This window comes from Limulus polyphemus, unplaced genomic scaffold (assembly GCF_000517525.1).
Source record: "Limulus polyphemus unplaced genomic scaffold, Limulus_polyphemus-2.1.2 Scaffold152, whole genome shotgun sequence".
Classification (NCBI taxonomy): Eukaryota; Metazoa; Arthropoda; class Merostomata; order Xiphosura; family Limulidae; genus Limulus; species Limulus polyphemus.
Genome location: NW_013665762.1, coordinates 134,092 through 159,769, shown reverse-complemented (window position 1 = coordinate 159,769; position 25,678 = coordinate 134,092). Strand labels below are relative to the sequence as shown.

Sequence of the window (25,678 nt, the reverse complement as noted above, 5' to 3'; positions counted from 1 at the left end):
ATAAGACATTTTTAACATAGTACAAACAAAAAAAGCACTTAAAATGACAAGAAATAAAAAAAAGTTGTGAAATGCAGACATTGCAGATTGGTTCATTATATCAAAACCAGTATAGTAGTTATTAAAAGTTCTATTTACACACATTTGCACAATTATACCTATATGTGTGGAGCTATCAAGCTTGTATAAAAACATATTTTATAACAGCAAGTATGTTGTATGCATAAGACAAGAAATACACTTACTTGATAATTTTGTTTGTTTGTAGCTTAGCACAAAGCTGCATAATAGGCTACCTGTGCTGTGCCCATAATGAGTATAAAAACCATGTTTTTAGAATTATAAACTTTCAGACTTAATGCTGAGTCACTAGGGAGCTTACTTGATAATGAAACATGAAATGTATCTAGTAAACATTCCAAAAATGATCAAACAAAAACTTTATGTTAAATAATACATTAACGATGCCAAATAAAACAGAGCTGTCTTTGGAAAGCATCATCCAACTTTAAAAATAAATCACCTCTCATGGTTTTAAACAAAGTATTTTTGTGTAGACCTTCAGAAATAAATCTCTATAACATGTGTCATATCACATATCTTTTATGCGAAGTACTTTTGTTATTCAGTTTTAAGCTTCATCATAGTATATTATGGCATACAAGTTAGCTGTTAAAATGAACTATCCCCCCCTACAAAAATTCAGTTTAAGATCTAGCTATGTTTTCATGTACAAGATAAAAAAAAAAAGACAAACAAATCAATTTGCTTAACTGTTGTCAACCAGTAAGTGTGTGTGTGTGTATGCATGAAACGAGTTTACAGTTTTCTGATACACAGTATGACAATGAATGTTTGGTTATCGACATAAAAATTTGAAAATCTTAATTTCTCGAGGTACATGAGCAACATTTTTTGCGTCACTCAGGTCACAACTTCTCATCTTAACTTACATTTCTAATGTATGTAATTACATTTAAAAAAACAACTTAAAATGTTGTAAATGTACCAAAACTGAAAATATATTCAAAAATAAAATAATTTCAGCTATACATATCTGAAAACTCTCTCTCCTAATATAAATTCAATAAATTAATGAGCCTCTATAGCTTAACATGCTATATTCTAGACCTAGAAACTTCTATGCATGTTTCAAATAATTCACTTTGTTACACATTTCAAATTTATTTAGACCACATTCGATTAAAGTTATTAAAATATTTTACAATAAACCTGCTAGAAAACTATGCACACTGATCGTAAAATCTCAAAGCCAAGTTAACTTCTAGACTTCAGCTGTTATAAAACTCGAGAGCTTTATGAAACTCACTTGTCAAAAAAATGCTAACTTTTATGAATATTAAGTTACAGCAGATGCTATGAACCATGCTATGTATACATGATTAAAACATGTTACCTTTCAGAGAAGTCTGGTGGAGACAGTTCATGTGGTCGTTTGCCTGAATAGTGACCTTCGTGATCTGCCACATGGGTCATGTTGTGTTGAGGAGTTCTAGGACTGGTGTTGATGAGATGTACATTGGTACGCTGAGGTGTGTTTAATATCTGTAAGTATCAAGGTAGAAAGACAATTACATTAATTGAATAATTTATGCCTAATTTTTTAAGAAAATATAGGAATACACATGAGTAGAAACTGCACTCTATCAGCAATTGTTCAAAAATTGTACATCTATATAATTTTAATGTTTCACTGTGTTATAATGATTTTCACTATCCCTCTACACAACACAATTTTACCACATCCTGCAGATAGTGCAAGATTTGATTAGTTGTTTTACCATACCATATTTGACATTGAGACATTATTTTATAACAGTATATTAAAATGCTTCGTTTTATGTTTTCAGATTTTTTCACACAAGTCCTTAAGTTAATCAGAAAAGTAAGTGAACTAGTATAAACATCAATAATCCATATCAATAGAAACAAAATTCGATAATATATATATCAAAATTTCGTTTTTAGTGATTTGATTTGTCTATGTGGATATTTCTCAGATGGTCTTAGTTTTTCAGACATTTTCAGTTCAACATTTTGAAATATTCAAAGGAAGTACAACTACAGAAATACATAATGGATAAGACATTATAATTTTTGATTTCAGTGAGTAGAACTGAATTTTTGTGGAGATTAAACAAAGGTCACATATCCAAGTCTATAAAATTCATACATGGTAGCTTTTTCAGCAAACATTTATTTAACTAGAACTATTTACATGTACATTATACATAATTAGAAACTTGCACTTCTTTTACTGTACAGTACTACATACTAATAACTTCTTGAGATATATGACAACGCAACAATTGTCATTTCACAACTTTAACTTGCAAACTTTGCAACCATTTTCAAGTGGTATGCCTATGTAAGCATACAAGTGGTGTGTTTGTGAACATACCTTGTACCAGAGAAAAACTCAATACACATATTGTACTGATCACGACTAGACATACATAATTTTCATCTAAAATAATACACATGTAGTACGACCAGACTGTTCATTTGTTTCGTTGCCTTACACGCTATTCAGATTATTGCTGAATTGCTGCATGAATAATGATTTTCATAAACACACTAACTGCTTTAATTTACTTTTACTTAAAAATTTCAGCAAGTACAAGTCTATGGTGAAAATAGCTTTGAAACATAATGTAAACCATCTTTAGTCAGTCTTCTTCATGTAATAATGTGACCTTGCTTTAACTTCAATGTGGGTTAGCTTAAGAAACTGTTGAGTCATAAAATGTATATTACTTTTTATTTTAGAACAAAGCTGCACAATGAGCTACTTTCAGACCATAACTAACAATTTTACTTTAAGTCGCTAAACCTCAATAAGTATCCAGGTTTTGGTGTCTACTAATGCTGAATGTCACTGCTCAATGAGAATCCAAGTTTTGGCATCTACTAATGCTGAATACCATTGCTCGTTGAGTATAACCAGCTTTTGATATCTACTAATGCTGACTGCCATTGCTCAACTAGTATATCCAGGTGTTTGTGTCTAGTGATGCTTAATACTGTTATGATTCTAGCATATCTGTTTCATCGGTGAGCGTTTAGAAATATTTTAATCAGAGACTACACTTATTAAAGAATATATATCAGATTAATTTAAATATTTATGTATACACTGTCTATTTTCATAATTGTCATGATATCCACTTCCACATTGCATCTGTTTAATTTTAATTTGCTTAAGTTAAGCACAAAGCTATACAATGGGCTATCTGTGCTCTGCCCACCACGGGTATCGAAACCCGGATTACAGCATTGTAAGTCCGCAGACATACCGCTGTGCTACTGGGGGGCATTGCATCTGAATCTCCACTGTCAAAGAGTTATGCACTTTTTGCTATGTTAAGCAGTAAACGTTTGTTTGTTTCTTATAGTGCAAAGCCACATTGGACTATCTGCTGTGTCTACTGCAAGGAATCAAAACCCAGATTTTAACAGTGTAAGTCCATAAACTTATCACTTTCCCACTGAGGGATGCAGTAAATGTACCTGAGTTTGCATCCTTATATACTTGCTGTATATTTATACAATTTTAATTATAAACTCATGATAAAACTTCAGTTCAAACAGCTCAGACCAGTTTGTATTTTATGTACAAAAATATTTTAAACCCAAATCAGTCATTCCTAAATGATTAGCAATTACTAACTGTTACAGTCTATACTTGAATGTTTTAAAACACTAATATAATCATGCCAAATTTCAAGTTTTGAAACATATATTCGTGTAATAACCTCACATTCATTACTCCTGAATTCCATGGCTTTAAAGATCGTTTAGTTTCTCTTACAGTTGAAACTTGAATCTTCTGAATCTTTTATCACCACCTATTGCTTCTAATGATAATTGTTATTCAGTTTATCCAGTAAGTTTAATATAATCAGTTTTTAAATGTCATCTATGTTTATAACTGCTCCAATAGGCTCTTTATCAAGAGTAATATTATCATTTTATTTAACATCAAGTATGATGCATTCACTGTTATATAATGCAGTGTGAAACTTCTGACTTAAAAATTCTTAACATAAATGTTTTCAAAATGTTGCAAAAACAATTGAGTTATACGAACAACTTTAATATGCTTTACTTAAATTTCACACTGAGAGTCTACCAATTACAGGTATTTTATTTTTTGTGAATTAGTCATTTAATAAAACCTATGAAATCAAATTACTTGTATATGGTAATCAGAAAATTTTACGCAGGCTGAGTTTATAATAGGCCTAAAATGTGTACAAAAAATCACTCTTTTAAATGCGGTTACGGTTTTTTTTTCTTCACATTCCTCTCTCATCTTCTAAACCAATTCACGAGTTGTGGTATTTAATGAAATGACTCTTGTGGGAGACAAAATACACATCTGAAATTATGTTTACACGCCTCTGTTTTTGAATCCGAAATATACAAATTGCAAGGAACGTAAAAAACAACAAATATGATTTGCGTTATTTTTATCACAAATCTTAGGTTTAGTTGTTTTTAATGCTTCGCTAGCTTTCGAGATTTAAACCGTAACATTTACGTGTATCAACGTGTACTTTCCAGTATGTGGTTTACTTTGTTTGGTATTTCGCGCAAAGCTATACGAGAGCTATCTGCGCTAACCGTCCCTAATTTAGCAGTGAAATACTTGAAGGAAGGCAGCTAATCATCACCACCCACTGCCAACTCTTAGGCCACTCTTTTACCAACGAATAGTGGGATTGACCGTCATATTATAACGCTCCCACAGCAGAAAGGGTATGTTTGGTGGGACAGGGATTCGAACCCGCTGATTACGAGTCGAGCGCCTTAACCACCTGGCCATGCCTAGCCCTCCAGTATGTGATCTCTCAGCTTGTGTATACACACAATATTTTTTAAAGCTTTTTATTGAACAAAAACTCCTTTCCGCTACAAGCTTTAGGCAGGTTCTTAACCCTAAACTTATATACTGTGTCCAACTTAATCTCGGTATAATACATCCTTAAAATTTTTCCCTAGCTTTTTTTTTTATTTTTTCTGTTGTATTTTCGCGCAGAGCTACACAAAGACCACGCTAGCCGCCTCTAATTTTGAAGTGACAGACTAGTGGAACAGAATATATTGTTATTTCGAAACTCAATATTCCAACCTACGGTAAAGACAACGATTATGTTTTGGACTCATCAATATCCTTAGTTCTGGAGATGTTCACCTTGTTTGAAAACTATTTATTACTTTATTTATTAATTCGCTAGGTTATGCAATCAGCACAGCACCTTGTTTCATTATTTGTAATTCATGATGGAACAACTTAAAAGTATCCGATAATTTATATTCTCGATTCAATAAGATCAGTTTATAACTATAAATGTATAAGTATGTCCATGTGTGAATATAATTCAGTACAGGGTGGTTTATGATACTGGCTATATCTAAATTTTCCGTTTTGGTGATTTGGACTCATTCTCTTCAGTTTAAACCTAGTACTATTGTGGAAGATATTCATATACTAAGTAAAACTACAGATATGTGATTCATGACTGAACATCATAAAGGTGTCGCAAGTATTTCTCCTGTAGAATATAGATTTGAACTCAAAGAGGCATTGTTCTAACCATGTTAAAAGAAAAGTGGGAACCAAAGGCGAACCCATGGTAAAAGCACTGATTTTTTTTGTTAGATGGTCAGATGGAGGATTCATATTAGGCTTCAACTATCTCTTGTCTGCTCTGTTCTATCCGTCAAGTAGGTACATCTATACGCAAGGGCGGTCATAGTCATTCTGGAGCCCCATAATGATAAGAAAACTCAGTAACCAAACTTTAAATGTAGAACATATGATAATCGGGGGGTCCTTCCATTTGTGTGGTCCAGGGCAATTGCCAAGTTTGCCCAAAAGGTAAGGCCGCCTATGTCTATATGTAGTGTTAAGTTCAAAGGTCCATAAAATTAAAGGTCAAAAGCAGTGATATCAGTATTATAGTGTTAGCTTTGGCCCAAAAGGCTATTTCGCCAGAGTTGAAATATGGGGATAGCCAGAACCGATTCTCTCTCTTATAAAAGGTTTAAATGAAACTTCGATGCAGTTGACAATATTTTGGGATTGGCAGAAGAAAGATTTCCAAACATCGATTTCAAAGAAGTTCGACTTTCCACATACAAATATAGTGGGATAAGTAAACTGTTACAAATTATTTATAACTGTGACTCAACACTTGAATTTTATTTTAAACAACCTGATCATGAATTATATTTACTAAAGTCAATTTATTTGATATAATTTTATGTATTGAATCTTGGTTATAAAACCTGTTTATATCGAGTAACGAGACACCGGTATCTCCACAGAATTAAACTGTTTTCTATGGCGTGTAATGTTAAATATATAGTATGCACGATTTTTTTTTGCAACCATAAATAAGATCTTTCGTGGGCCTAATTAAATTTATAATTGAGAAACCGTAAGTATAAAAACCTGCAAAACTAGTGCATATACACCTTCAGCCTGTAAGATGTTTACAGATCTCAATATATTTCAATAGATAATTCTCACAGCTCCTTTTATAAACAGTTAGAGAGAGGAGATAAATTTTACGGATTCACAGATCATAAAGAAAAGAACCACTGCATTTTGTTGGAGTGAAAATTAAACAAATAAAAACGTAATAATGATGAAGTTAAAGAAGTCTACTAAATATAATATTTTCCCGCAACTGACCAATTTTGTCAAACAATAAACTTCAAGATATAACATGTGGGAGCTGATAGACCACTGGCATTCATTCCACTAACACTGTGCGGAAATTTTAAGTACTTTTACACAAACCTATTCAATTAAGATGAAGCGTTTCTTTAAAAGAAAAAAAAAAAACTAGGCAGAAATTTAATGCACGTGCAGTTTCATAAATATTCCTGTGGTGTAATTCAGATTCACAATTTACATTGTATACATTATACGTGGTCCTACAATTAGCGTTTAAAAGTACTATTGATTTATGGTATTCTCAGGCAAAACTGAACCGACAGGTAAGTTAATTACGATCACAAAATAGAATTGTTAGAATTTACTTGCAGAGCCTAAGTACGTAAAATTCTACCGAAAGAAAAAAATAGACCGATTTGGAAACAAAGAATCCGTTTTCTACACAGCTGGTGTTGAGCCAAAGTTTTATTTATGTGATCGGATTCTCTGTATACAACCACAATTGGGGAACACAGACAATTCCTGATAAGTACACGAACAATCACCACGACAAATCTGACTATGCTTTGCTTGAACTATATTCAAGTTAAAGATCTGCCAGGAATTCTCAGAATCTTATTTCACCAACGTCAGGTGATTTTTAAACTCATTAAAAAGATGAAACCAGAGTTTCCTGTGTCTATTTATATATATATATATATATGTTCCACACGTCTGACGTCGTAAAAAAAAGTCGATGACTGAATGTTTTGGATATAAGCGCAAAGCTACATGAGTGCTATCTGTATTAGTCGTCCCTAACTTTGAACTGATATGCTAGAAGGATGGCAGGTAGTCAACAGCACCAACAGTTTGTTTGTTTTGAATTTCGCGCAAAGCTACACGAGGGCTATCTGAGCTAGTCGTTCCTAATCTAGCAGTGTAAGACTAGAGGGAAGGCAGCTAGTCATCACCACCCACCGCCAACTGTTGGGCTACTCTTTTACCAACGAATAGTAGGATTCACCGTCACGTTATAACGCCCGCACGGCTGAAAGGGTAGCTTATTTGGTGTGATTCGAACCCGCGACCCTCAGATTGCGAGTCGAGTGCCCTAACCACCTGGCCATGCCGGGCCTAGAACAAACGGCAATTTCTCTAGATACGCTAAATGAACAGTGGGGGTTGACCGTCACTCTTACAATGCACCCATGGTCCCAAGGTGTAGAACGTGAACCATGGCTCTCGGATTCACGGTTCGACACGCTAACCACTAGGTCCAAACCCGTCCTTTGTAAAAAAAAATAAGGTTTTATCAAATGTGCCGGCCACACAAATACAGGCACACTTGTACTAGTCCTTCCAATGAGTAACTGAACTAAAGACAGGATTGAGCGTAGTTCACAACTGGCAATATCTTTTCCATGTAGAATATGAAAGCACCTGCAACCTGTACCAAAAATAAATTTATTAGAGCTAGATTCATTTTCTAATTCATAAAAGGGTTACAGCCATTATATTTCCATACTATAGCTGTACAAACCATTATTAATCAAACATGTGCATTCGAAAAAGACTGTAATTATAAGAAATTATAGAAGTAAAGTAACATTCTTTAACTGCTATGTCAAGTAATGATTCACTCAAAACCAAGGCCTATCAAAGCCGGCTGGGATACAACGAACAGAGGAATGGTCGAGACGCTATTTATATCATGAATTCCGTGAACAACTGTTTTGGTGTTAATTAAGCTGGTGAACTGTAATTTTCTATCAGTTTTGTATAAATCATTAAATATCACAATTAGGTTTGTTATTAACAGCAAAATATTTATTTTAACACCAAGTTGTTTATCATTAATATTATTTATTTAATTTGCTTTGAATTAATTTTATTCATCGGTCAGGAGAACCGGCGAACCAGAAAGGTATTTTTTTATTATCATGGAGCAGGTCAACTGATCACAGGGTCAACAGGAAAAGACTACATTATATTCATAAGAACTTATGAAAGTAAAGAATAATGTAATAATGTCAACCACACTGTATATGCTATATATCCAGTGGCGACGAGGCCTTTCGCTAGAGCTCATAAGGCTGCCTGCGATACGAGAGACACAGTAGTGGCCGAGTCGCTATTTATATCATACTGTTGCGTCAGCGAGTCACATGACTAGTGTGACGCCACGTTTCTAGAACTATCCCGTACCTTGGCGAATGCTCTAGTATTTACTAGATATAGGGTAGCCTGGTATATAAACGAGGGTGACAACGTGACGGTAATGTGTGTGTAGACAGTGAGTAATTGATCTGCAGTCAGAGAGAGACGTATTGTTGTTATAGCGTTTGTTTTAGCGCGATTGTTGAAATTAAGTGTATCGTAAAGTTATATTCGGAAAGAATAAACCAGTTTTATTAAGTAAGGACTTGTGTCGCTAAAGTTTCATCGGAACGAAGTTACGTAAAGTTAATTAACAAACGGAGACGTAACAATACATTACTTGAACAACAACGCTATGATGTGAATTACGTTACGTTGGTGAACCGCAATTTCTGATAATTATATTCGATACATTATGCATCATTAACTTCCAATCTTTTTTTTCTTTTCATTTTAACGACACATTTCTTAGTATTAATATTATATGTTATTAGGCCTATTGAGTAATCTTACGTAATAATAACAACATTGCATTGGATCATAATAACGATATAAAACAATTACTGAAATTTCGATGGTTTATAATAATATATATGTATGGTATTTTTACTCTGGCTAACATTTTTCGTGCCAAAATCTAAAAACGTGATACTGACGCCATTCTTTCCGTTTCTTAATTGTATTTACTAATCAACGTGAACACTGTAAAAAACCTGGGAGTTAGAGCCTAGTTGTCGGACTTATCTCTAGTAAGTTGATTGAAATAAACTGATCCACTCGTTATTTTATACTGATTATGATATGTATTAATGAAAAATGTAGTAACGACAAGGCGAAGGCCTCCTAGTATTAGTAGGCTGTTATCTAGGAGTGATGTACATTTTGTATAAACATGTATTACACACAGAATTTGCCGTCGATAAACGAAGATTGTTTCTTTCAAGTGTCAGAAGCCCTAATGAGAGATGGACTTGTATGTGGTGTCAAAATTTGACATTAGTGAAGTTAAGGCCTTTCAGTCAGGTTAAACGCAAAAGTAGCTTTGATTACCTTATCCTCTTATACCATTTACAGCTTTTACAGACTGCGAAACCTACAGTAAAGAGGCATAACTTACTGGACCTATTCATACTTATTAATGTGGGATGTCGTAGTAATATGTCAAAAGATCTGTTTGTAGAATGATCTTTATTTCACGGTGCAATGTTTATAATTAAGTTCACGTTACAAATATGTCTTCTAGTGACATGGAATATCATTATGTATCTTTAACCAGCAGGAATTAGTTTCACCTGTCAAACTAACACAAACTATTTGAGTTTTATAAATACGGATCCAGTATGTTTTGGGAACTACAGTGAAGGTTTTGTCCCTTCATAATACTGAGGCGTTACAGTATTTCGACATAGCTATCTCTCTTTATATAAAAACTTGTATCTCTTGGCTCATCTGTGATAAGCCACACTGTACTATGTAACATTAGTGAAAGCCAAAAGAATACTGTTAGAACAATGCAATTAACTCAGTCTTTTATTCTGTTTAATAAATTCAGGTATTTCTTAATTAACACACAAGAGTGACCATAACACCATAAATACATTTATATTATGGCATCTTAAGGCTGTTCCATAATAAAGTTTTACATATATTCTATTAAATGACAGCTATCCTTTTGAGATAAAGTAGAAAAAAGAAGTCATTCCCAATGTATGGAACAGTGAGAAAAAAAAAGGATTACAAAAAAATTTCTGCTAAATAAAGCATTTGGAAAACATAAAGAAGCTAAAGCAAAAAACAAAAACACTCAGGCTTTATGTAATGTTATTAACATTATTTTGAAAACCTTGCGAGTTCAAGAGTGGCAGTTTCTAGATGCCTCTATTGTTACAGTCAACTGCAATATTTCTTTGTAGGCAAGTTAGAATGATTAATTACACAGATTAACATAATTTCTAATATTTGCATACTAATTATTAAAATATATTACGGTACATATATAAATTATCTTAATAATCACAGGATTTACAAAACTGTTTTAAGGACAGCTTCCATTCAGCACTAGATTTCTTCATTTTACACAGCTTACAGAAAAAAACAACAACATTGGTTCTGGTGAGGTAAAGCAACTACTAAAATTGAAAATTCAGAAGAATATAGATTAATAAATAACTTTTGAGATTTCTTTTTTTTGTGTTACTTAAGTTTCTAATAAAATGTTAGACTAAAAGAAAGTCCAAATGGTATTGAAATTTTTTATTATTATTATTATTTTAGTTTTACTTATAATACAAAAGTAGTCACAATTTTGAAATTAAATTCACTCAAAAGAAAAATAACAACAGTACAACAATCTACTGAACTCACCATTGGTGATATGTTTTTAGGCAGTAATGTTGGCTCATTTTTAAATGGGGACATGTTGCTCTGAGAGCTGGCACTAGCAATCGGCACTGTAATTAATTGAGCTGGAACAGCTGAAAGAAAATTAGTATCATTTAAATATTTAATTAGGCTTGAATAAGAATACTCATCTCTTTATCAATAAACCACATCCAATCTGAAAGAAGTATTTTAAACAACCTATAGATATTAACCAAATACTTATAAAACTATTAGCATGCAAGTCATGTTAAAAAAAGAGGACTAAGAGATGAATAGTTGGCTGGTAAAAAGATGAGCTAATATATTTGATAATTTAAAGAATGTGATACACATGCAATGTACTTGTAAATAGTTGGATGGCATACAATGTGTGGAGCCTGAAAATCACTTTTCATATAGGATTTCGAATAAAATGAGCTAAGATACAAGCCAATTTTACATATCATGACAATAATTAAAATATTACTAACCACAAACTGAGAAAGTTTCTTCAAATGCAAGCATCCTGAACAACATAAACATACATTTTATAAACAGATGATCTTTTCACTAAGAACAGGCATATCATATTCATCAAGATATTAAAACTGTTTGCTCACCCTAACTTCAATTTGAAGGAACAATGACATCTATCTACTACTGTTGCTCAGTTTTAAAATTTGCAGAATGCAAAATCCTACATCTTGGTCTACCATCTTCAGCTACTTACTTTAGCCAGTTGCAAAAAAGTTAATTATCCAGTTGTCTAAATTTAAAACATCTTTTGATACAGTTCTCTATCAATTTCTAAAAAATTTAAATTCAATCTTTTGTTCACACTCTCCATGTCAGACATTATGTACTCCTTTAAGATTTAAAAAATTTTTTTCTTAATTTTTTGATGCTTGATGAAATATAAAAAATTGACTTTTAAACCTTTTTCCTTTGTCATTTTACAGAGATAGTTTATATATTTGGGTGTTTCTCTATTGTTATGAACCTATGAGGAATATATTTAAATAATCTTCGATATAGCTACTGTTTATTCATCAATATAACCTATGCTTTTTCACTTGGCTTTATTTTGTTAAGCTGAAAGGCTGAAAGTTGGTCCCTCTTATGGCCTTCATTTTACCTTCATTACATCACACCATACTCTTAGTTTGACTTAGTCTGGGGAGGGAATTATTGGAATAGAGATTTCAACAGTTGTTTTAGGATAACTAAATTCCATCCATAAGTATTCCAAAATTGAGGATGTTAATCTTTTTCAACTTATTTTAACTACTGAAACAAAGCTGATTTTGAAAATAAGCAACAAAACTCCTTTCAGCCTCAGTAGGTTGAGATGTCAAGCTTTCTTCTTTTAATCAAAACCATATTTTCCTTCTCTTGGGTATAAGAAAAAAACAAAAAACAAACAGTAACACCCTAGTTTTTCTCACCATTTTCTTCTTCACCTTCAAAGGACTAAAATATTCTTCAGTATTCTCCATAAATTTTTAAATATTCAAGTTAGACATGTTCTTTATCGAAAAAAAAATGGGTGGCTATAAAAAAAAAAATAAATCCAGTTTGCCTCAAAAAAGGTATATGGGATAATATTAAAAGAAAATCACTATTAATTTAAGAAGTTTAAACTGACTTCTATGATGAGAGACTTAGAGGATTATAGAAGATTAAGAAAGTTGATCAAGTAGGACATTAGAAAGGTTGGCTGAAAATGTAAAAATTAATAGTAAGGATTACTTTAAATACATTACGGAGTAAGTAAAATATTAGTAAGGAGTAGGATCCTTGAGAGATGAAACAGGAAGGCTCCTACCTGATGATTGAGATGACTTGGATATTAAATTCTACTGTTTCTCTTCAGTTCTTACTAATGACATTTAAACAATATTTCTCATCCTGAACATTTACTAGATGTAAACAAGATAATCACATTAATTGTGAGTTTGTTACAAAAAAGTGGGGAAGTTTAAAGAATGATAAAGCTCCTGGGCTAGATATTTCCTCAAGACTTTTGAAGGAGGTTAAGAACGGATGTGTGTGTCACTTGTAAGTATTTTTTTGTAAGGCCTTGTATAGGGCAGGTACCAGAAGAGAAGTTGGCTAATGTTCAAGGAGGATGATAATTAGTCTTACATCAGTGGGAAAGTTTTTCTAATTTTTGATGAAAGATAGTTTGCATAGTCATTAAACGAAGTTTAAAATTTTGATGGATAGTTGACATTGCTTTTAATAGGGGAATATCTTACCTTACTAATCTTTTGACATTCCCCATTAATATATTAGGCAAAAAATCATTATCACACTGCTTGCTCACCCTATAAGCCATTATCAGACAAGACACATCATAATTTCAATAATGCTCATCGTTACTAAACATTGTCATGATTTAGACCATCTTAATTATTTTTCTGTATTAATCCAACTAAAAAATGGTAATATAACGATCTTTTTGTCTTCACACTTTCCAACATGTGACATTAACATTTAACTCATTAATATACTTAGAATTGACAGTAACCTGAACATGATCAATTCCTGGAAAGTTTAAAAACAAATGTCTTCAAAGTATATGCATCCATTTAATATTTCCACTTATTATTCAATCCAGATTATCTAACATCCAATTGGAAATTTTTTTTTTTCAGATATCTGGTATTCAATATTCATCAAATTGGCTATCTGGCACATCACTAATGTACATACAACACATATTAACATATCTCATATTTATTCTTGATACAGCGGGAATGTTGTCTCCTCCATGTTACTGTACAAATGTCAATCATGGCCTCCTTTTTTGAAATAGCAACCATGGAGAATTTACATTATCAAGATTCACTTCACTTATCTCAATGACCAATCTTCTTAGTAACCACACAGTTGTTTAGTTTTCTTTTCCTTGGCATACATCATTTTGCAGTGGCTCACAGTTAGAGAATAACAAGTACCCGAATCACCTTAGAAGATTTCTTTACAACAACTAGAGTAACCCGCTACCTTATTATTCATTCTCTTCTCAAACTAAATGGTCTTTCACTGGAATTCTATCCTATTAAACTGTTATTCCAACAGCAAAAGATCACATTGCAGTTAACCTTTATTTTTCAACACATCCATACTAGGATACACAAATAAATATAAATATAGTGATTGTTACTGCTTGATTACAGGTTGGTTCCAAACACAGTAATTTCCTAATCTCACTTTGACTTCCATTCACCATGTGGAGTTTAACATGCAGGGATCAAAGTAACAACCAATAATTGAGTATCTGTAAGCAACTAGGTTAAGTAAACTTTTCTCAGTTTTCTTGCTTGCCAAAAATAAAACTGGAAAATTACACTCTAAGTTCAGTGAGCTGTACTATGTATATAAGTTACTTTTTTACATTCAAACATCCTCACAAGAATCTTTTTTCCTTGACCTCCTCTCCTTTTCTAATCAACCTCACTTCCAGACTTGGACAATTCTAAGTTGAATTCTCTCCAAGACCACATAATTAACAAACAATTCCACTACTTCATGATGCTGGTCAACATGCGTACATAAAATTGTTTTTTGGTCACCTAAATGATTCTTTAAATTTTTTCAGCTAAGAGCAACCCTAACACTCCGTCTCTTGAGACTTCTTTTCTTTGTAGGGAGGAAGATACTGTTACGCCTCTGGTCGTTTGTTAATTTCCCGTATAATTTCTTTCCGATGAAACTTTAGCAATACAAGTCCTTTCTTAAATAAAACTAATTTATTCTTTCTCAATACAACTTTGCAATACACTTAATTTCCACAGTCACTTTAAACACACGCTATAATTCACAATGATTCACGCACTTACTTACGGTCACTACCGTGCTTGACTCAATTGTCCGTCTTTATCTCTGCCTGTCTGCAATTCAATTCCGAGTAATTTGTCTCACGTTATCCGGTGCACTTATATACAGGAATAGAGGGCGCCTAGCACATACTGGATTATTCGTGATGTTCCCCGATCCTTCTAGAATATCATGACGTGTTACCAGCGTCATGTGACTACCGCTGTCGTAACACTGCCCCTTCCTTAGTATTGTTCATCCCAAACAATAGCCACTTACATTAAACCAATAAACAATTAACAATAACTTAATTAAATGTACAGAATTTACAAACACAAAATTAAAATTCAACAAAGTCTCTTAATTTTACGGGATGTATCTTCTTCCATACTGGTCTCCGTCTCGTTGGCTTCTGCTTCATGTGGAGTTCATCTGCTTCATCAGGAAATGTCCTATCATCGATAACAGTCACATCAGTAGTAGTAACTTCATCAAGGGATTCACTGTTTCCCTTCTCAAAATCGAGTAGAGTTTCTTCTTCCACAGTGGCTTTTTCAGGTGACACATCTTCAACATCGTCATTTGTTCTGTTGTTCACTTCATCCCAACTGAAATGTCCTGGACTGTGATAATGCGTGTTGGCATGCACCACCTTTGGCTTACCTCGCCGACCACATTTTATCTGGAAAGTCACGTCTGAGAAACGATCCACTATGTAATATGGGCCTTCCCATGGAGAAGACAACTTAGGAGACTTCCCTTTTGTCTTCCTGGGATTATACAACCACACCTTGTCTCCTGGTACAAAGCTGACTTCAGTAGATCTCTTATCATAACATAGCTTCATCGAATCAGCAGACGTTTTCTACTGGACCTCTTAATGTAATTTATATAAGTTTGTAAAAAAAACCTTTATCTGTAATTGATAACATAACACTCACAAACAGATTTTACCATAATATTACACAGTTTATTTACATTAATTAGAAATTATACTTAAAACCTAGTCATCTCAATGAAATGACCATTTATTACAACTCAAAACCAAGTTAAGCTGGTGTTAAAAACTTGGTTTAACTAACCAACCCTAAAGAGTATACTGTCACCTCTCTTAAGTGATCCTCTGAAGTCTCACTGGTAAGATTCACTGTTGTAATAAATGTCTAAAAATATATCATATTGTACTTTCTTTATGTCACTCCAAATAAAAGCAAAATCACCAATTGACAGAAGAAAAAAAAAGATCCATTTATAATTACATTAGTAAACATTGCGGCATGTTTTAAAATTGTTACAGATAAAAACATCTAAATAATGGTACATGAATATTATCAGCAAATTTTAAGAACTCAAGTCTACATACTGCATATATAGATTCAGTTTAATTACAGCAATCACTTCTTACAAACTCTTATTAACAACTTCAATCTTGAATGAGTTTTCATTATTACACTTCAAATTAGTGGCAAACAAATGTATTAAAATCCAATTTTACTTGTATCCTACAGTATTAACAACTATAAACAATAATAATTATTATTATTGAGATATGGACCAAGACTAAACTAATCTAATATTATGCAAATAACTGATCTTTCGGATACAGCCAACATCAACATTCTATTACTTTTTAATGTTTAGTTATTGCATACTGAACATTTAAAATACCTATACTTCTTTGAATTACAATTTTTCTTTTTATATGCTAATATTTTAATCAAATAGTTAGTGTGTATGAACTTCTGTATTTTTTATAATACACTTTTATATATAACATAATAAAACATTTTTGGGGTTCATGAACAACCTTAGTTATTACTTTCTTCCTTTTCTTTCACATTTACAGTGAGGGATGAGGATAATCTGCGCTGGAACGTATTAGTTCTGCTATGAAACTAAGGTTTCTGTCATGATAAGAGTACTGTTTTGGTCTATTACAGTTTAAAATAGAATACAAAAAACTGTTTAGTGATTTGTTTAACTTAAGTTTATTAAAAAGTTTAATGTGAGTTTTATAACCTTGCAAGCCCCAAAATGCAAGTTTTAAAATCTTGTTAGTTACATTATACACCTGTGTATTTTACAGTAAAAACAAAACACAATATAAAAACATTTGACCCTTTAAGGCAAACCACAAGCCTAACTCCAAAATGTATGACTAAGGTGATAATTCAGTCATTAAAAGCCTGTCCAACTCTTACATCTTGGCCAAGTTCCAAAGGACAAAAAAAAAGGAAGTTAGAATTTTAAGTGTTTATTAAAGACAGAAAAAAAATCAAATGTTTATCACATGAGTATAACATACAAGGTGACCTAAGGGCTGTTAATTAATAGTCGACATAAATGGTTACCTAGTCAATCTGTCAAATCTAGCTTATCAAATATATAATATTATGACTGTAAAATGAACAATTTTTATTGGCTGCGATATGCCTTGTATTTCTATTATGCAGCCTAAGGTGATCCATTCGTCCCCGATTTTCGGTGACAGTCCCAGAAGTAAGACTTATGCCCCCGATTTCGTAAATAAATCCATGCAATTTGAAATTTATATTGGTCTAATAAATGTATTATTAATTCAGTTGGTAGACTGTTTGAATATAAATTATAAAATTTTTCAACAATTCATATTATCATAACGAGTCTCCCTCTCTCACCTCTGTGATAATATTTACAACAACACGAGTTAGCGGAGTCACAACAGTAATGTATATTCTCTGGATATAATACATTTACATTAATATTATAACAGTGGCAGTATACCACAACATATAACTTACATTATATCATTACAATCTCGACCCTTTTTCTTAACATTTGGCGCCAGCTGACTGTACATGTAGTTCTGTTTACTTGCGCTCTACACAAGTAATTGTGTACATGTGCACATGCTTATTCTGCTTATGTAGCGATACAGCAGTTTTGCCTTCCTTCATTGTTTTATTGCATGATTAAAATTATCTCAAGTCTACCCTTAGGTTAAGCATGTTTTCAACGAACTAAAGTGTAATTTTAATGACTCATTCAACTGGTTAACTTTGAAGATACAAAAAGTTCGACTTTTTCGATAGCGAGTGGCGGGAGGACTGCGAACACAGATCAACTCCAAGCAAAGAAACACAAGAATGCATTGCTTGCTAAGTCTCAGTCTGGATGTTTGACAAACTATTTTCGTAAATTGGAGCCCCCAGAAGCCGAATACGACTTGACTATTTATGAAAGTACACGTGCCTATCATGCTGTTGTCCACAATCATAGTTTTCACAGTATGGACTGTACAACAAGTCTGCAGAAGAAATTTGTAGACAAGAAATTTTTACTGTGCAAGAACAAAGTGTGGATCAATCGTTACCAACTATGGGCTCTTGAAGAATTGAAAAATGATGTCAAATGTGTGAATTTCGTTACGGTATCTTGTGATACTTCTAATCATTAGCATGTGAAGCTACTACCAGTTTTAGTACGTTATTTTCAGATGTATGATTTGGAAAACCCGGTGAAGAACAAACTCCTTACTTTTGTTGAAATCTCAGGTGAAACTGCAGATATAATATGTACGCAAGTGATGAAAGCAATTGCTAGTTATGATTTACACACAAAGGTATTAGGTTGTCAACTGATAATACAAATATCGGAGGCTTGCTCAGAAGGGGTGAAGAGAATGTGACAACGAAACTCAAGACCCAGTTAAATATATATACTTTGTCTTGGCTGTAATGCGCATATCATTCATAATTGTGCTAAAACTGCTTTTGATTCAATGTCTGTTGATATCGAAGTACTTGTTATGAACATTTTTGGGTATTTTCACATACACACTGTTCGTGTTGAACACCTAAAAGATTTCTGTGACTTCGTTGGGCAAGAGTATAAGCAAATACTAGGTTATGCAAATATAATGTGGTTATCATTACTTCCAGCTTTGGAAAGAATATTGAAACTTTATCCTTGAAGTTTTTTTGTTTTTTTTTATGTCGGAAGCCCTGTGCCCAAAAGTATTGAAACGATTCTTTGAAAACAGCGAGACAGAGCTGTGGAGAAGCTTTGCTCATTCCCATGCTTCACTTTATCATGAAACAATTAAAGTGATTGAAGGTGATAACAAGTGCTCAACAGAATCAGCACTAGCTACGAAAACTCTATTGTTAAAACTACAAACACGACGTGACGAACATGTTTATCTCACATGGTGAAGAATTTACTAACTGATCTGGTACAAGATGGTGAAATGACAATGGAGAAATATTTCAAAACACGTCAAAGGAATTTTATGATACTCCTGTATCTTATCTAGAGGCCTGGAATAGGCACAATGAGGATTTATCAGAGTTGAGCTGCCTTCTTTTGGATAACGTGCCTACGAGGGAAAATTTTGATAATGTAATTCATCTGCTATCCTCAAAATGTCAAGTTTCAGCAGTCAATCCTGGCGAACTTTTTGATGAACATACTTATTTACGCGCTTATTTATCGGAAAAAAGCAGTGAATGGTTTAGTTCCAAACCCTCTTCCAGGAAATGGTCTGAAGTGTATGTTCATCTGAAGGTAAATAATATGCCGCACGAAGAAAATTGTTTAACTGTTATTGTGCTTACCAATGCATCTGTTGAAAGAGTGTTTTCTCGTATGAATTATATCTGGTCTGAAGAGAAATCTAGATTTAATGTGGACACAATACAAGCCATTTTAATAGTGAAAACAAACACGGAATTATCGTGTGAAGCATTCAGTGAAAAACTTGCATCAAATCCTGGACTACTGAAGGAGATACATTCTTCAGATAAATACCATACCACCGCAAGTACCTCCTCTTCAAAATAATCAAGGTACTGTCAAAATAGTAATCTTACATTATGTTACAAGTCCGCTATTGCAAAAAAGTTGTATCTTGCATTACATTATTATGTCAGCTGTTGCAATAAATGTTATAGTTTCAGTGTGTAAACTAGTTCACAACTTATTATTAATTAGGCCTAATTACCATGAATTCTGTTGGCTGAATTCAAGTCTATTTTTAGTACTACATTGGCGGCCCCAGACCTCGGCCATTCTTACAACGCCTCGGGCCTTCGACTTATCACAGTCATGCATTTTTAGAAGTTACAAGGTCTGCTGTTCCCGGAAATGCCAAGAAAAACATGGTCACTTTATTATACACTTACCTAAAGTAGCAAACGCTAACATAAAAATAAAATGTTTACGGCCAAGAGGGTGAGATAGTGTTAAGATGATACGTGCAATAGTTTAATATTCTTAATTTATGCATATTATAAAATTTATTTAACACAAACACTCCATTTAAAAAGAACAACGTATTTTGCTGTTAGTGTCACGGGAAGAAACTTTCTTGCCACTTGATTAAATAATTTGAAAGGGTCATACGTTAGTAGGCCTAGTTCTTTCGACCCCCGCAAAACTTTTAAGATAGACCTACCTGGGAGCCAAAAAAACCAGTAAAAATTTTAAAAATACGATTTTAAATGGTGTAATAACTAATTTTACCTTTTCTCTATACTTTATTCGAACTTTCTCTTGTCTCAAATTTTGAGATCTTGAAACGGCCTCTGTACCTGGGAGCATTTATCAACTAATTTTTTTTTGTACTCCTTATATAGGTTTTCATGCCCGACCCTACCAACTGTACAAATACAAACTTTACTGATCCGACCATCCTTTCACTCGTAACATATACCTGGCAATAACTTAGCCAAAGAGAGTCTCGTGTACAACGTAGTCACGAAACACGTTCCAAACCAGCCACTCACTGTTCCGAAACCAGTTCCCGCGCAATCGGCCGCTACAATCGCACTCACATTGATGAAATGTCTGAAAACATAAAACCGTTTCGCACAGAACGTAACACTTGCAGCTGTTACTCCCTTACTCTCTCAAACATGGATGAATGAATGATTTTTTTTATACGTCTATGGACAGAATTTGGAACAGGCGGCCGATTTGGACATGAAAAAAAAAGAGGATAACATCCGGCCACCATGGTTCCCGCGGTAAAAACATCAAGTGTTGTATTAAAGTCAGCAGTAAGGCGTACAATCATAACATGTGCGTCATCTCTCTTAAACAAAGACCAAAAGTTATTCAAGGCTACAAATCACACCACTCTCCTTGCTTGAGAAAATTAAACGTATATATGAGAATTGTGATTTTTTTTGGGGGGGGGGGGGGATCGTTCCCTTTAAGTTGAAAGTTTTGATATTACATGTCGTGATCTGAAAAAAAAAATTTCGGCAGTTTTATGGAAAAATTATCAATTAGTATACAAAAGTCACCACCTATTAAGATTATTTTCTCAGCTTTTGAATATACAAAAATCAATGAATTTCCATCGGCGTGAAATATTAATTCACCGTCGCTATTAACGTTACTAGGAAATTCATTAGCGCATTAATGTAATAGTTTCAATTTATTTAATGAAAACCTATTTTTATAAATAGCCGTATTTCATTTTTAATGTCGACAACAAATTTAATCTTTCTTTCAGTGGATTTTATTTTTGGACTACTCAATATACTAAACCGTTGTGTTCTCTATAAAGCGCCACATTGTGGTTTTTCGGATACCTAAAATACTTTCCACGCGGGCTTGTAAAGTTCCTTAGGGCTATTCACAATCGTCATCATTAAAAGTCGTCGAAAAGTGTTACATAATGGAAATATCCTCCTACATTACATACCCACCCACTTCTATTATCGAGAATTGTAACGGAAAAAAAAAATACAAAAATATATTTTGACTAGTGATATATTATAACCGCTAACAACAGAAAGAACTTGGGGGAAAAGGTTTGTTACAGAATGTCGAACGTATAAACCTTGGGCAATTTTGTCGAGCCATTCTTACCTATTACGTAAATCACATTTCACTTCCAAGGATTGTTAGACACTTGAATTTGAAACAGCTGCCATTTTTGGCTATATTTAAAAGAAGCAACTTTAATGGGACCAAATAATAACACATTAACATCCTACCAACTGAAACAATTATTCAGCCATTCCTATTGTTTGTTATTATTACTATTTAAGCTTATTTTTCATCTATATTACCAGACAGTTAATCATTTCGAATAATGCCAAAAAAAAATCAAACTGAGTAATTTTATAAGAACTACATTTTTACAACTTTCTTACAAACGTAAAAAATAATGATGACAACAACAGATTGTTGTTGTTGATAGACTGTTTCCATACCATCAGAAACATTTGCACAAACAATATAATTGCATTGCATTTTTCTCTAAGGGGTGGTTTTATTTATGCAAGTATTAATGGTTTGAAATAGACTTGCATGACCACTGACTGGCCGACATTGGTTCTAAATAAAGCTTAACGTGACCAAGGAATATTATCTACTAACTTTGATTTCGAAAGCTTCAAATGATGGCGGTATAGTGTTGCGTGGGCATCAGTTGTTATGCAGGAGATTAGCAAAAGTGGATCAGCTAGCTCCTCACTACAAACTGTGATGTTAAGGCACAAGCCAGGCCTGAAACTGTGCTTTATATACAGATATTGAAATACAGACCTTTTAACGCCTTTTGATTTAAAAATATATTTTAATCATTAAACATTTGTCAACTACAACCAATTTTCTTCGAAACTGTCAGAGCAACGTAACCCTTTATTTTCTTTCTCTTTTAGACATAACCAAACTTTTTTTTTCTAGTTAGTAACTCCTAACCGAATTTCCAACAATGAAACGTCCTCTCTCAACAATGGATTTAAATAATCGATAAGGCAGTAAAGATCTTATCAAAAACAATGTTGGGGATACTTCATATAAGATCTCAATGATTTTAAATAAATTTACAAGCAACACTAAAACCGTTGTCGCTAGTTTTCTAACCAGAACATTTTTTTCTTCAATCCAATAGCTCTCAATGCAGTGATTATCATTTCAACGATTAACGCACGAAACAAAAAAAAAAAAGTGTTAGGCTATGCCGTGTGCCAAAATAATTTGGTATACTTACCCATATTTTATTTCGCTTTCGCCAATTCCAACAAGCGCTATAAGAAGCTTATCAGAGGAGTAAACTGTAAAGCCAGCTGAACACACAGTGGGTTTTATGATGCTTTTTGCTCTAGGCTGATTTTTACGAAGCTTGTTTAATTCTAATAATAGGGATTGCAAATCTACATATACCCACAAGCATTGCTTACAAGTCAAGCAGGTTACTCATAGCTACTTATGTTATTTCTAAGAAATTTAATTAATGACGATGATGATGCTCTAACTTAAGTAATAATTATAATTAACAAGACGAAAAGACGGCTCTGACAATGATATTCAGTGTTTAAAAAAGTTTACAAAAATTGTCCCAAATTTATTTAATAAAGGCAAATGCTCTTTTACTGGAAATACTACTTGGTGATATTTTAAAGTCTCAGATGACGATTAACAAGTGGGGAAGTCGACGAAAACTGAAAATAAAGTATATGAGAAATTCCATTAAACAGTTTCAATAAAGGAATTTACCCCCAACATTTTAGATTAAATATATCTATCTATTAATAGTTCAGCCTATACGTCATTCATAAGTGCTTCACGAAAATCAAACAAAAAGGATAGGTCAACATTAGATATTGTTGCCCGACACTGCAATTTTTATTGTAACAAGCATCTGCGAATAATGACAAGGTAAATCTTAGATCACATATCTTCATATATTTTACACAAACTCTCCGCTGTACGCGGACATTTGCTTCCAAAACCACGTTTACGTATACTAACGTGGCAAAAATACATAAGAGTTGCATCGAAAAATTTGGTATGTTATCTGTTGATTTCGACGTGGCTGGAAGCTTATGAAGTTTTGACTTGTGTTCCTTTGTTAACTTGAAATTCTCGTTAGTAGTACCAGATGATATGCGCAACTTTAGAAATGGCTTTTTGGATCGGAAGATTTCCTTTGATAAGCCCAGTCATTAGTTTGCAGATGAGGGTGTTCTCTGGATTAGCTGGGGTTAGGTTTTGGAGACAATTATTGCCATACACGTCTGCTATGCTGAGTATATAGTTTCCATGCGAAAAATGAAAGAAGTCTTCTTTGAAATGTTGCTCTTCGAATATTCTTCCTCAGAAAAAGACGTGATACACACTTTCAGTCATAAAACTATTCTTGCGGCATTGCACTATCAAATAGTCAATACTTTCTATTCTATGTACTAGGGTTAAAGATAGATTAACGTACCCAAGAATGTTGCTTTGATATGGATGTCCCACGATCACACTACAAACAAAAAAACTAAGTCTTGCAGTAATGCTCAAAGGTATTTGGAATATGTTTGTTTTGTTAGATAAATAAAATAATTAAGACTGATTTTGTCAAGTACTGAATGATCAAAATCTGGATACTCTGGTTTGGAAAATTAAAAACAAAACAGACCTGGGAATAATGTTCAATGTTTAAAAGTGATTTGAAAATGTTTATTTTCATCAGACAAATAAAATAACGAAAATGAATTTTGCCGAATACTGAGTGATCAAAATCTGGACTAGTCTGATTTGAAAAATCGAACAGGGCTAGTTTGTTTCAGTTTGAAATTTGATAATGAAACAAAACTATGCCTTAAGTTTGGTATATGAAACAGGTTTCAAAGTATAGACACTGCTTTGACAAGTTCGTATATACGTGTTATTGCTTAGTAAATTTAGTGAAGATGATGATGACTCAACAAAACTGTGTGTGTGGGGTGGGGGGGGGATCAGGAGTAAATTTGGTTTACTTACTTAATAATAAGCAAATTTTTTCAATACAGAATAAAAATATATATACAGACCTTTTTAAATGGTCACTTAAAGCTTTAATTTCTAACAACATTTGGGTGGCTTCAACGTCTAAAGGGAACCAGCCACTTTACCAGGTATGTTCAACTTAAATAGTATGCACAACCTGAAGAGCAACTTTTGCGAAACACGAGACTCTAAATCTCAGGAATAACCATTCCTAATTTAAAACTTGACCAAAGGTAGGGAAAAAAGTCAACAGTACAACTGAAAGTGCGCAGCCTGTTCAGCGGCATAGTGGCAACCCAGCACACAAGTTTACAATGACCATACATCAGCCGCTCTCTGATAGGTCCAAGATCTAACAGGCCTACTTATATATTATTAATACCTACATACAATATATGATAAATATCTTAATTACCACACATAAATTTTTAACACCATTAGATTTATTCAAATTTGAAAATGAAATAATAAAATTAAGATAATTTATTAGCAAATATATATTATAAACAATGAACAAATATTTTAAACATATAACGAAAAATAACTTTTTTTACCATTTTACTTACAACTACATTTCATCGTAAATAAGAATTTTGTTTCACACATAACACTTACAATTTTTCTTCCATGAATATTCCACTATTGGGGTTAAAAAAAAAAAGACAATTCAAAGTTGTTCACAAAAACTGAAAACAACGTTTACGAAAAATACCTAAAACTAAGCAACAGAACAAAACTGTAGAATTCACACTATGTAAAACCGTGCAATTTAGAGTGATCACGTTGTTTGCCTTCAAATCTTCAAGCAATCCATAATGTTTTTCAAACATTTGTGGAAAGGGCGTAGGAATAGTTGTTTACACGCTCACGTGATGTGTGGAATCACACACACAC

At 33.1% G+C, this 25,678-nt stretch overlaps 1 protein-coding gene across 1 annotated transcript in view; it reads right to left on the bottom strand.

The window, feature by feature from the left end:
* The window catches only part of LOC106476026 (transcription factor Dp-1-like), a 92,887-nt gene that overhangs the window by 19,207 nt on the left and 48,002 nt on the right, over window positions 1–25,678 (bottom strand). The window contains exons 4-5 of the mRNA XM_022381167.1: window positions 11,213–11,322; window positions 1,418–1,566 (exon numbers count right to left, since the gene is read on the bottom strand). Of these exons, the coding sequence (XP_022236875.1) occupies window positions 1,418–1,566; window positions 11,213–11,322 (259 nt within the window). The remainder of the gene's footprint in view (window positions 1–1,417; window positions 1,567–11,212; window positions 11,323–25,678) is intronic.